We start from the raw sequence: 13,818 nt of genomic DNA, 5'->3' as shown, positions 1-13,818 counted from the left end.
GTGATTGCCCCTCTCCTGAAACGGTCAGAAATCATATTTTAGCCTGCTGAAAAGTTCTCTAAGTAGTGGAAAAATCTAGTAACATTGTATTCGACCCGTCTCCGTAACATTATAATATCGTAAAAAGTATCCTATAATGTTTTTAGATTTAGTTTTGTCTTATGCTTAATTGAAATAGAGTATGATTTAAATCAACTTTTGTTGATTCAACCAACTTTTTTCAACCGACTGCTGTAGAGCCGTCGCGTTGAAGTCGTACACGGCTGCAAGACGACCGCATAATGCAGTCGACTACAACTGGTTGGAGCAGTTGTGTTCGATCGCAAAATAATACTGATACGAGTTCATTTACAAGTGGGGGAGTGGCGCGCGGTCGGCAACAACCGCTTGTAGCGGTCCATGTATGCATGCCCTAAGCAGTCGACCGCACGGCGAAACTTGACCGCAGAGCGACTGCTCCGACTGCTCAGGAACTGCTCGAGCGGTCCGTGTATTGCGGATATGCGTTTAGTATGGAAACCGGCCGCAGATCGCCGTGCGGCGACTGCTTAGAGCAGTCGGTCTCGGCTGCAACATGCGATCCGTCTATGGCCAGCGTAAGAAAGTTCTTCTGACTTCTTGTCATTATTATGTGACCACTTTGACATGAGTGATATGAGTGTGTGACAACCAAGCAGCACATGAGTGTGATTTAAGTCTGTCACGGTCACAATTATTTTTTACATGGGGTTTTCTGCTTTAGTTCTTTGATGTCGGCTGCAAATTCAAATTTTGTTTTGTTAGGTCTTAGACAATCAAGACACCAAAAACAGGCGTGTCGTAATCATATAAAATAATGGGAGTTATATTGTTATTTGCCACACTTGGTCACGTGAACATTTCCATACGAATCCGTCTGGCAATAGGTCTGGTGACTCAACTGTTGTAAATTATTTTATTTAGCGTCCCAAGAATTGTTTAATTCAAATTATAGTTTTTATAAACTTGTATAAATGTTTACAGCGCCTGTTTATAAATTAAAGCAACTCTGCAAGCAATCTCTGTGAATGCATTATCTTTTCTTATTATAACAAAAAAATATCTAATCTTTTTAGCCAAGAATCAAGTGGATTAGATTAAATTAGACAATGAATTGAATTTTTGCAACTGTTATAACTTTTTTTATGTTAACGTTTTTTATAGGCGCAAGAGGGAATAAAGAGTTATTAAAAAGCTTTTTAAAATTTTAAATTGTTGTGTTTGGATAGTTTAACGTCAATATTTTAACGAAATTGTTGCGAGGTTAAAATATTTTTTAACTTTTTGTTCATTAAACAATACCATAAAATGTCCTAGTGTCAAATAATAGTACCTACAATGTTTGAAAAGTGATCTTCACCCGTCCATCGGCATCAGTGCATGACACGAATGCAATGGGAATACTTGGCACCACACTACAACCCAGTTGAAACGAAATGCCGAACTTATTTTGGCTTGCCAATTTAAATATCAGATACTAGCAACACGCCCCGAATTGCACTATATGTCTTTCTAAGTAGAATTTCTTAATGCTTTTAGCGCATCTGCGCATGTAACGATTCTAGTCCACTCGCCGATAATTATAATAGGTAAGTTTTGGAAGAATAATTGGTTTAACCGAGTTTAGTCTGTGTTCGAAAGATAGTCTTTTGGCAATATACGAAAATATTATGTTGTCTTATTTATGAACAGACTTTGCTCAGTTACGATCATTTAGTATACATATTGCTACACTGAAAATTAAACGTTTACCGCGCGTAGTGATAGTAGGGACGCGACAGGCAGCTAGTGAGTTCGCGCCAAAATGTGTTGACGTTTCATTTTTAAGGTGCTGTTCTGGGGTACGAGTGTTTATGGTAAAAAAAATTGTGTGCCAAGTCGGAAGTGTTATTTAGCCCGTTTTGGACAGTTGCCTTAAAATGGATTCCTGGGGTATATTAAATGTCGACAGTGCAGCAGCTATCATCTCTCGAGATGATACGGGTGCCAGTTTCCGGCGGAAGCATGTGGTAAGTTTTTATTTATTTATTAATAAAAGGTTATGTTCAAGTGCTTAGTGAATTTGCACTCACAAAAAGAAGGTTAATTGTATCACTACGTACGTACTTAATTATACCAGCCAACATTATATATTTATAAAAGCGTACGAAACTTTAATAATATATACCTTATATATATTTATATTTAATTGCCTAGGACCAGTAAGGCGATGTCAATCTCCCAAGTAAAGAAGCGGAGTAAAGTAAAACACAGTCTAACACAGTTCTATCTATAATAACATAAATAACTATGATTAAGAACCAAACAATTTGTGTCACCAGATGCGAATAGAAATTAATATTTTTCTAAGATTGTTCTGACGTCAATCATCAAGATGTAATATGCCAGTTTTATATGCCAAAATAAATAAGAAATATTTGGATACGAAATGCTTTTTAAAGATGTAAAATTGCGCTATTGTGGTTGTGCAGACTATGTGACATTGTAAATAGAAACCTATCAAGTGGTCAGGATAAAAGATTTTAAAAAAAAATATCGCTTCAACAACAAAACAATAAAAATATATTTTTTATTTGTTTAAGCCTTACTTAAAAAAAAGTGGATTGCTGGCAATATAATAATAGTTTCAATAAGGTAGGATATAGCTGTCAATTTAGCTATATACGAGAAAAACAAAAATAAAAAAAATGTATAGAAAATAATTGCGGACAGGATAGCAATAATATTTTTTCATATAATAGACACACGGTATGTAGATATGAATCAAGTTGTTATAATATCTTGTTAACAATATTACAAGCGTCTACATCTTATCCAAGCCAAGAGACTAGAGCCAGAGTTAAATTTAGCCGATAATAATTAATTAATTAATCTAACTAGGCGTCATGGTCGGCTAATCCGCTACTCGCTATATTGACATAAGTTCAAAAGACACATTATATTTTGACGTATTTCATATAAATTATCACGCAAATTCTAGACAATTTTAGTACAGAAATCTATTGCTGGTCCAGTTTCTGGAGGGACTTTCAATGTTCTGATTACATCTGATCATTTGATATTAGTCTTAAAATTCATTTTTTTCGAGTATGTATGATTCACTAATACACGGATTCAATTCTAGTCTTAAACGATTGACTATTCTTATTCAATGCTAAGTTCTAGAGACTTCGATTATTGTTCCAAGTTGCAGTGTGTTTACTTACATCAAACAGGCATTCCTTTAGAGAATGCATTAATCATAGATTCGACACTTGATTCGAATAAAGGGCACAAATAAATAGACTGTAAAACGAGAGACGTTTGATGAGCGTGGTTTTAAAAGCGATATTGTTTTGTTTTTCCTATTATAACGCTCTTAAATGAAATTTGGACGTGAACTATAAGTGCCCTTGTATATTTTTGTGGACTTTAGAATGTGAGTCATAAAGGCAGGAAATACCTCGTGACATCAAAGTTTCATAATGACAGACGGGAAAAATTACTGGGATATTTGGGATTCCTTTATTTGTAGAAATAGCACAAAAAAAACATTTATGAACGTATTGGTTAAAAACAGTAGCGCTACAATGATTTTGTCTCTATTTTTCCCTTCAATCAGAAGGTTACCTGTCTGACACACGGCTTAGATTTTTGGGTCTTAGATATGCCTCACAATATTTTACTTAACCGTAAGAGCAAGTTGATTCCATGTAATTTAAAATTCCATTGGTAAAAAAGGTAAAGCCCGGAATAGAAAGTTTTCTTCACCTTCACTTCAGATATGTGCACATTGACAAAAAGTTCATTGCTATACATGGATCGAACTTACGACCTCAGGGATGCAGTCACACGGGCCAACACTGGTCTTAATTAAATAAATTTAAAAATGTGTAATGCTATTAGTATTTATTCTATTTTATAACCTGTTCGTTAACATTACATAGTGATTAAAAAAATACTTGAATTATCATTTAAATTAAATTTAAATTAAATTATACTTGGTATCACATCAAATTGGTTGAGTACATGACAGTAAACAAGTGACAATTTGCATTTTATTAGTTCGCATTCTTCGTCCAATCGAATATTTCACGAAAACATCTCATTACTTTTTAAGTGAATTCCGCAATTTGTTTAGTCTGTCTGGTGACCATTTTTGTCACATGAACATAACAGTGTTTTATATAGATGATGAATATGATTGTTATAGAAATTAATAATTTTTACCAAAATATGAGGCAAAATGGCTTTTCTACTACTATACCTAGTCCAGCCATACGTTCTATTACAAATAAAAATGATTTTTTTATGTAGTAATGTAATGTTAATAAAATTTATACCTACACATTTGTTAAAGTCTTAGCCAAAAATAAAACAATGTTCTAGTCGAAATGGCCACCTTTGGCTTTTATGCAGGCCTTCTGAATCTTCTGAATCAATGTCGCTGTGATTTTTAGAGCAGGCCATGTCCTCTAAAACTGACCATAATTTGAAGTCTAAAGGGTTGAGGTCTGAGCTAGATGAGGGCCAGTCTTCAGCTCTTATAAAGTCCGGAACGTAGGTTTCAAGCTAGGCTTGGCTAGTTCGTGCCTTGTGACCAGGTGCAAAATCCTGAGGGAAAGACCAAGGTATATTTTTTAAAAGTGAATTGCTGAAAGTATTCACAACATGATCCTTACTGTATCTTGATACAACTTGGCTGAAGTTTTCACTGCTTTTACACAAAAATGTAGTTTTGAGACTGAAATAAGACAGACCTCGACCCGACCTCGTTGTACCTTTCCGACCATGTGAGCAGCTTTTTTAGAACTGTGAGCATACACTTTATAATTTTGCTTCTTGTAGTGTTCTTCAATCGTGAAAATTTTTGCATCGATAAAGAGGATATCTCTGTGCTTTTCAACTACGTATCACGATAGAAGGCGTTTTGATCGATCAACTATCTTTAATTGTAAAGATTGATTTAGGGCATGTCCTGTATATCGTCGACGAGCACCGAGCTTCAGGTCTTGTTTTATAATACGCGACAGAGTTCTAGTGGGAATCTTAATTTCTCGCGATGAGGTCTTCACTCGATCAGTGTTTTGCCTTGACCTGGCCTTCGCTGTTCCCGCAATAAGCCTTTCCAATTATCTAGTTTTCAAAACTTCCATTAAAAGGCCTAAGATAAATAACCTTAAAATATACAAAAAATAAGAATAACTAAAACAGTTGATCAGTTATATTACAAGCACACACACCAGAAAATATAAATAACAGTCATTGCATGTTCAAAGCAATTGATTTTAATCTTAAGTGATGTTTTGGCAAACGTAGTGCTATTACTCTAATCGATATGAAATTGATTTATTATTATAAATTGGCCTTTGATCAGATAATAATAACTAAGGCTCAAAATGCATTATTTGACACACAAGAGTGATTGTTCGAGCTAAATCTCGACTTGGGTGAGATTAAAAAAGTAGTTAGCGCAAACTATCATTCGTATATGTCAAAATACAATACATTTTTAATAAACGGGGCTAAGCGTTTCTGAAACTCACCTACTCTTAGGCTCCTATAGAGAGCAAAGAATATCGTGTGAAAATACTGAAGATTCCAATATATACAAATTAACTTTAGTGAGAGAATCTGCTACACAGAGAGAAAGTGTGTTTTACCTGCGAAAAAGTTTGAATACACTAACAACTAAACTATTTATGACCACTGATACACTGACCACCTGGAGGGTGGCTCCATCTTCAGCTAGATAGTACTAATTCTAATAAAGAAATAAATAAAAAGTTGAATACAACTAACTAATCTAATATTTTCTTACACAGGAACTACTAACACATAACAAATGCTTCGGCTTATCTACCTGCACGACCCCTTTTCTTCAAAATGGAGGATACGAGTACTGGATACCCCGTTAAACCGCTTAGGAGGAAAAAGAGCCAAGTCGGTTTTTCACTTTTTACATAAAGATAGATGTAGCGTTTGATACATTTTGCTCTTTAAAATTAAGTAGGCGTCTAAAATTACTCTATTTTCGATCATTCCAATTCATGAGTATCTTTTTTTCATTAAGATACTTTAATTACACCTATTTTTTCATATAAAATACATAATATGCAATTATTTAACGAAACATTTTCAATAAGTTTAAATTGTTAAAAAGCACTTCGTGTATTCCGCCTCTGCCAATTATTATTTAATAATAATAATTAAAAAATTACCTTTTATTACAAATATTTCCGTTTGAAAATAGGTTTTATATAAATTAAAAAGTATTCCAACTGATTCCTACTCAAACCGAGCCGAGCAGCTAATTCTAAAATTAACTCGTCTTTTCTTAGATACGACCGTGGTTCCTCCCTGATAACAGTAATATTGTGCATTTTTTTTACATTCGTAGTGATTAAGTGTAGTTATGGATATACCAACTGATGTTTGGGGACAGCTGGCCCTTGAGGCCAGCCAGGTATATTTGACTGAAGGTGGAATGAGGAGTCCCTTTGCTAATACGGTAAACGATGATATTGTTTGTGTTCTTGACCTGTTTATGAATTTCTTTAACCTACACCAATTTTTTGAGGTTTTACATTATTTGTAATGCTATAAAACGTGAGTAAACATATAACGTATTTGTATGTTGTATGAGAACATAAACAAGAATATATTTTTGGTTAAGACTGTTATGTTCAACAGTAGTGGGTTGATCTGTGAAAATAGGTAAAAAAAATACTTTGTCGACAGTCTTAAGCTTATAGCTTGATGATATCTTATTCGAAAATATTTGTTCCAGACTATAGAAAAGCTGCCAGACAAAGTGTTACTGAACATATTCTGCTACCTCACTCATCGTGAAATATGTCGCATGGCCACTGTGTGCAAACGTTGGCGAATGGTTGCATATGATACGCGATTATGGACCCATGTCAGTTTGAGACCCGAGATTTCAGGTTTACACGTTGGTAAGGTCTATTTAAATAAGAAGCTCCTATAATCTACTTACAAATCAAGATACTGATACATAAATTCAGCACGCTATAAGTTATCCTAAAGTATAGTGTAAAATGTATGTTACAGGTTCCCTAGAATCTCTCCTAGCATTGATTTCGATCAGATTCGGTCCATCTCTTCGCTACATCGAACTGCCAATAGAGCTGATAACTCACACAGTACTCCATGAGTTAGCTGCCAAGTGCCCCAATCTAACTCATATGTTACTGGACTTCAGTACTGGTAAGAAAACGTTTACTTATTAAAACCGATAGTTACTAGTAATTATTTTATAAGAAACAAAATTAAAACGTGACAAATAATTAGTAATATTAATAATATTTTTTTGACATTTCAAATATACTTTTGGACCGAAAATGAGACAGCAATTTCTAAATCGCTTAGAATCGACCATAGTTCTTATCTTGGCTGCTTCTCGTCCACGATATTCCACATGCCATTTTGTGGACTCACTTATGAATCGACACTTTTGAAATCTAGTAGAATTTCTTTTCAGCGATGCAACTCCATGACTTCTCAGAGATGCAGGCGTTTCCTACGAAGCTGCGTTACCTCTGCATCTGTCTGTCAGAAGTCATCTTCATGGAAGGCTTCATGAGGAAGATTTACAATTTTATCAACGGCCTGGAGATATTGCACCTCATTGGTACAGATTTTACTGAATACAATATGCATATAATAGATACGTAAAAACTTGAATGTTTAAATTTTATTAAAAAAACTGAAATTATTCAAAATTTTATCTGCATCGCATCGATTGGCGTCTTCTTCGGTCCGCTTAACAAGACATATTTTTGGTGAACTAGCGATTTGTTGATTGACTCCCGGTGGGAGTCTACCCTGGGAGACCTCGAATTAAAAAATAGTATACTTCTGACGTGCTGACCGTCAAAAGTACGCACCAACTACAAGGTGTCCATGAGCAGCCCTTTTTGGGCGTCCCCTGGGGTCGCTGCTATCCTATAAAATGTTTTGTCTCGTAATATTGAAGTTTTAGTATTAAAGAAAAAAATATTTTATTCATCAATCTGGTTATACCTTCTAACTAACGAAAATAACTTCCTCCTGATGTTTAAGAATGACTGATCATGACTTACTTTTATCTCTTCTTTATAATCTCTTCCAGGCACCTATGAGAAGGTAGAAGAAGAAGAGGAGGAGATCTACGAAGTAATCAACGTACACAAACTCAAGTCGGCCACGCCTAACCTGCGCGTGATTAATTTGTATGGGATCAATTTTGTGGACGATTCGCATATTGATGCTTTCAGCTCTAACTGTATCCAGGTATATCTTAAATTGCTTTACGCGTGTACCACCTAATTTATTGAATTTAATTAAACTTTCTTAACATATATATGTTAGACTTGCTGACTATGACTGCTATAAAGTACTTAAACTGCCTAGTTATGTTATTCTGAAATATTGCATAATTAAGATTACAGATACCGGCAAACTTCTTGAGCATAAAACAAGGGAGTGGGCGAAAGTTTGCGCATACATACAGCGCGGGACACAAACGTCAACTGATTTCCAAATCACGCGATCGAAACGTCACTGTCCCGCCGCCGCGCACCACCGCCCGCCAGCAAGGACATTGACATGACACGACATGACATGTTCAAGATGTTTGCCAGTATCTATATTTGAAGCTCTAGAAAAAGCGCACGGATAATAATAATAAAACTTTAATAATGACAGAAATATGATTGTGACACTAGGTAGCCCCTTAAGTATGCGTATATGTGTATGTACATGGGTGTGTGTGTTTAAGGGTGTCTTTTTCCATTCGCTTCCTACTAACGCTTCTATTTCTTCAATTCCCCCTTTTTAGTGCGTCCTTTTTTCCTTTGGCACTTTCCATATATTATAGTCCAACCTTTATCTGTACATCTTGCTTTATACGTATTTCCGCTTTAAATTATAATATATTACCTATATTCTTCTTTTGTATATTTTTATGTTTGAAAATATGAAGGACGAATAATGTAGACGAACTCAAATCTATGATTTTATTTTTTCAGTTAGAATGTCTAGCAGTGAATTACTGCAATAAGGTAACGGGTTCCACTATGAAGACTCTGTTCCAAAGGTCGCGAAGACTCACCTGCCTACTTATGAATGGATGCAGTATGTAATCTTATTAAACCTAAATGCTTATCATTATTCCATAGACCTAAGCCTTAGAGCATCGTTTCTCAAGCGGGGGTTGAGTTTGTTTAAGATGGTCGAATTCTGTTGAAAAATAATAAATACAAACTTTATTCAGGTACAAGAGATTGGTTTATTAAAGGAATGAATAATTATAGTGTAGTGTTATAAAACTAAATTTTAGTTTTACAGTGACGGGGTCGCAAGACTGCTTTTCTTAATATTTTGGCTTTTTCGTGGTTTGCGACTTAAAAATGATTGAGAAACGATGCCATAGATTTTATCAAGATTGTCTAAATTCTTAATGGCGTCTATATTGGTTTGCTCACATAAGTAATGTTGCATTGATTCAACATTACATCGTTGATTACTTTAAAGATAAATAAGTAACTCCCGATTTTGTAAAATATATCGTGGAACATGTTCAAACCTGTAAGCTTATTACAGTTATGCAGAACTTATTGGAGTGAATATTATTCCAGGTCTTCAATCAGATTACGTGATGCAGGTGGAGTGGGAAAAGTCTTCAATCCAGGAGTTGGATGTGACAGCTACGGATTTGTCTACTGAATGTTTAATCGACATGCTTAGCAGGATACCGAACCTTAGATTCCTAAGTGCAGGTCAAATCAATGGGTTCAATGACACCGTGTTAAAGGCTTGGTTGGAAGCTGGTACTACAAGGTAATGTACCCAGAGCATAATAAATAACTAATCTTTACATTTCGCGCCTGAACCGACACTCTACTACTACTAAAACATACGACCGAAAGTTTAGGATGTAGTTAGATCAAGTTAGATTGAATTATTTCAATATATTTTTATACATAGAGGAGTTTTTTCTAATTATATAGTAGAAAATACATTATAAAAATGGAATAGTACCTACCGCCTTTAGTAACTTCTTCATTTTTTTACAATTAAGTGCTAAAATAAATATAAACTTTGATACAACGAAAGTTATAAAAAACTGAAATTATTGAAATACTTACCTGCTCAGAAGTTAAAATATAGATCTTTGCAGTATAATGCTTTCAAGGGGAAAGTGATTAAATGAAAGCCAATGTGCTTTTATAGTGTGGGAGAGAATTTAGATCGTGGGTTTTTACGACAATTATAAATAACTTAACTGTTCTTTGTATTGCGAATTGACATTTGCATGCCTATTTTTATATGGCAGATTGTGCGGTTTTTTATAATTAATCAATCTGAATGTACCACTTCCTGTCGTTGATCCCTTGGAGGGAGGGATCGGCTTTGGTATGGGATGCTTCTTGTGTGGACACACTAAGGTGTCTGACTTCCCTGGGACAAGCAAAAAACTGTTGTAGCCTCAGAACACGCGGAATATATTAAACGGCTCAAATATAAGAGTCCTGCCTCCAATTTCGATTTGGTTCCCATTGGAGAAGTCATTCTCTTGGGTCATGGGGTTCCCGTGCACAGGCGCTATTAAAGATTTAAGTTAGCGCCTGGTATAAAATACCAGTGACCCTAGAGGTGGTGTTTTCTTCGCTCAACGAATAAGTATCGCAATACAGCGCGGAAATGCTGCTAGCGTTAAAGTCACATTGTCACAGGAACCAAACTTTTATATTGTGTATTTATTAATTATATATTTTCATTATTACTATACTATGTAGGTTTAGAATATTGTAAATACTGTATATTTTTTAATTATATTTGTTGATGCTAAAATAAAATCTCAATCTTTTCCAGGAGTCTTTTAGCCCTGGACGTGGACTCGTCTGACAACTTGTCGGATGACGCGTTGCATCGCTTCCTGTCTCGTGTTGGGGCACAACTGTCGGGTCTGGTGCTAAGTGGGATGCCCCATATCACTGATCAGCTGTGGCAGAGTGTTCTTCAGCTTCTTACTAATGCTAAGTAAATATGCGTTAAAGTCACCTCGTCTTGCTAACACGGCACTCAGACGATATGGTGCAAAAGAATCTTAAATAGTTCATCAATTCCCTAACGATTTCATCAATTCGACCACAATTTATAGTCCCATTTTAAAATAACATTATGTATGTTAAAATCAATAACTACGAAATACATAATTTATCTTGGATTTTTTACTAATTTATAAATCAATTCAAAATGTATATCCAGTAGCATTATAGACCAGTCCTTAGGCTTTAAATTGGTAATGAGCCTCTTACGTGTCACTACGTCGATTTTGAGTGTCAGTTTCAAATGTATTAGAGTTGACATACCTAGCGCTGTTTCGATTGCCATTCTTAACTTTAGTCGTAGGTACGTTGGAAGTATCAAATGGCAGATAATTAAAACCGCGAGTTGAAAGTCTATCTTCCATAAAACACGCAGTGATTTAGTATTTACCTTAGGATGGAATAACAAATGACTTTCTGTTTATACCTTCATTACTTACGCATTTTAAAATACATTTCAGGATACTAATAATGGGTACACAGGAGAGACTCGGCGTCAACATTCACGTGGACCAGGTGAGGCATAATTGTCATTTATCATTACTTTATTTATTCAAGTTTAGAAGATTAACGAAATATTATTTTATGGATAAAACCTACGAAAAATTTCACTTACAGATACATTTTTTAAATGATATATTTCATCAAGAATTCATCAATTCCTTAAAAAATGCATTTAATGAATACTTTTTTAATTTAGTTAATGGACGGCATTGCCAATAGCTGCCCGAACTTAGAGCGTCTGGAACTGCGCTGGGATCCTGAAAACCTACGTTTTAGTGACAAGAGTCAGAAGGCAATCGATGTTTTGCGTGTGAAATGTCTTAAACTCAAGAGTCTCGTGTTAAGGTATGACGTTACTGAATATACATTTCAGGATATTCTTAATTTAAAGATAACTCATATAGAAATTACGTCCGTAAAGTATGCGAAACGAAACTGCATTTCTACTTTGCGTTAAAGCCTCTGAAGCCTAATAGCACTATTCTCCCTTTCTATTGATTTGGTAAAGTTTATTGCAAGACTTCTATTCGAAAAAGAAAAGCTCATTAGACAAGTTAGAATGTCTATTTCTTTTACATAAAAAACAGATAAAATCCGTGCGGTAAGAAAGCAGTCTTAAGATTTTGATCGCAATACCTAAAAGGTATTGCGAACCTAATCAAAACTTACTTACGTACATACTTTTGTTATGTTGACAAAATATACGTGATTATATTATATACATAACAAGTCAGGCCAAAAATACTGTTGCATAAAAACTTTTTAAATTTTTTTTATATTTTGAATTTGGAACACGTATTAATAACTTTTACGATTTTGCTTTTGTTTATTATCAAATTACAATATCAAATGGGTTGTTAAAGAAAATAGGATTACAGCGCCTTGCATAACAGTGGGTAAAGAGCCGTCGGTCATATTCCAGACACGTTGTCTATCGAAGACCAGAAAAGATCAGGGTGGCCGCGTGCTGTTATAACTACAAAGGCTGTTAATGCCTCTTTAATTACAATTAAAGAGAGTGGATGGATCAATACGGCTTCTATCGCGATACGTATGTGAAAAGCACAGAAATATCCTCTTTACCGATAAAAAAAACGATTCACGATTGAAAAACATTAATAAGCAAAATGATAAAGTGTACGATCATAGTTCTAAAGAAGCTGTTCAAGTCGGAAAGGTACAACGTGGCCATCATCCTGTGTCAGTGATGGCTTGGTGTGGCGTGTCTTAAAGTCACAAAACTTCATTTACGTGAATGAGAAGTGAAAACTTCACCCAAAGTGTATCAAGATCATGTTATGAAACCTCTCAGTAATACACTTAAAGAAAATACGTGGACTTTCCAGCAGGAATCTGCACTTGGTCACAAGACCCGAACTACTCGAGCCTGGCTTGAAACCAACGTATTGGACTTTATAAAAGCTGAAGACTGGCCTTCAACCCTTTAGACTTCAAATTATGGTCCGCTTTAGTGGACATGGCCTGCTCCAAGCGACACGGCGATCTTTGGTGGCGAAATTTCCCGTGGAAACAGTAACGAAACTGTATAAAAGCCAAAGGTGGCCATTTCGAATAACATATATTTTAATAAGTATTACACAGTAGGTACACTACTTCATAAAAGATAATACTTTAATTATCTCGATAGTAAATATGAAACATTTAAAGTATGTATATACTTTTTATATAAAAGAAATGATGCGTAGTAAATAAGAAAATTTTCGCAATAACCGCCATCCTGATTCTCTTTCCGGACTAGAATGTTAATTTTTATAGAAAACCTAGGTATTTTAGATAACAGACTGGTAAATAACGCGGCAATGTATGCTTAAGCGGTTGCCATACAACTCCTTGACCAATAGGAGCGCACTTTAGAATAAAGGGTTTCACTTTTCTACAGATAACCGTTGTGTCCTACAATCTAAAATATTTTTTATTTCAGTGATGGCCGCTACTACGAGATCGTGAAAGCAAACTTCGAGCGCGCGGATCGTACCACAGTCGTTCGGACGTCTACTAACTGCCGTGTTTCCAATTATTACCTCTTGTCTAATTATAAAGATCTTATATTTAATTAAAAATATTTACTACTTTAGTTGTGTTTACTCTTAGGGCTTATATTGTAAATTTGTTTCACTTGCAAACCCTCTTAATTTCTGTTTTGACGCAACAAAAACAATATAATATATATAATAAAACTTCT

General features: G+C 35.0%; 1 protein-coding gene across 4 annotated transcripts; it reads left to right on the top strand.

The window, feature by feature from the left end:
- The first annotated feature begins 1,567 nt into the window (after nt 1–1,567).
- LOC123720562 (F-box/LRR-repeat protein 2) lies at nt 1,568–13,710 on the top strand. 4 transcript variants are annotated; one of them, XM_045677227.1, is made up of 12 exons: nt 1,568–1,607; nt 1,847–2,027; nt 6,788–6,956; nt 7,072–7,227; nt 7,502–7,651; nt 8,132–8,292; nt 9,030–9,135; nt 9,639–9,840; nt 10,876–11,043; nt 11,573–11,627; nt 11,812–11,960; nt 13,558–13,710. In XM_045677227.1, the coding sequence occupies exons 2-12, from the start codon at nt 1,938–1,940 to the stop codon at nt 13,691–13,693; spliced, it is 1,542 nt and encodes a 513-aa protein (XP_045533183.1). In that variant the 5' UTR covers nt 1,568–1,607; nt 1,847–1,937; the 3' UTR covers nt 13,694–13,710. The 4 variants fall into 4 exon arrangements, with proteins under 4 accessions (XP_045533183.1, XP_045533181.1, XP_045533184.1 ...); XM_045677228.1 differs by lacking the exon at nt 1,568–1,607 and adding an exon at nt 5,823–5,940 and having other exon boundaries at nt 1,775–2,027; XM_045677225.1 differs by lacking the exon at nt 1,568–1,607 and having other exon boundaries at nt 1,774–2,027.
- The last annotated feature ends 108 nt before the right edge of the window (nt 13,711–13,818 follow it).

The sequence above is a fragment of the Pieris brassicae genome, chromosome 2 (genome assembly GCF_905147105.1).
Source record: "Pieris brassicae chromosome 2, ilPieBrab1.1, whole genome shotgun sequence".
Classification (NCBI taxonomy): Eukaryota; Metazoa; Arthropoda; class Insecta; order Lepidoptera; family Pieridae; genus Pieris; species Pieris brassicae.
This window is presented reverse-complemented; position numbering and strand designations above follow the sequence as displayed.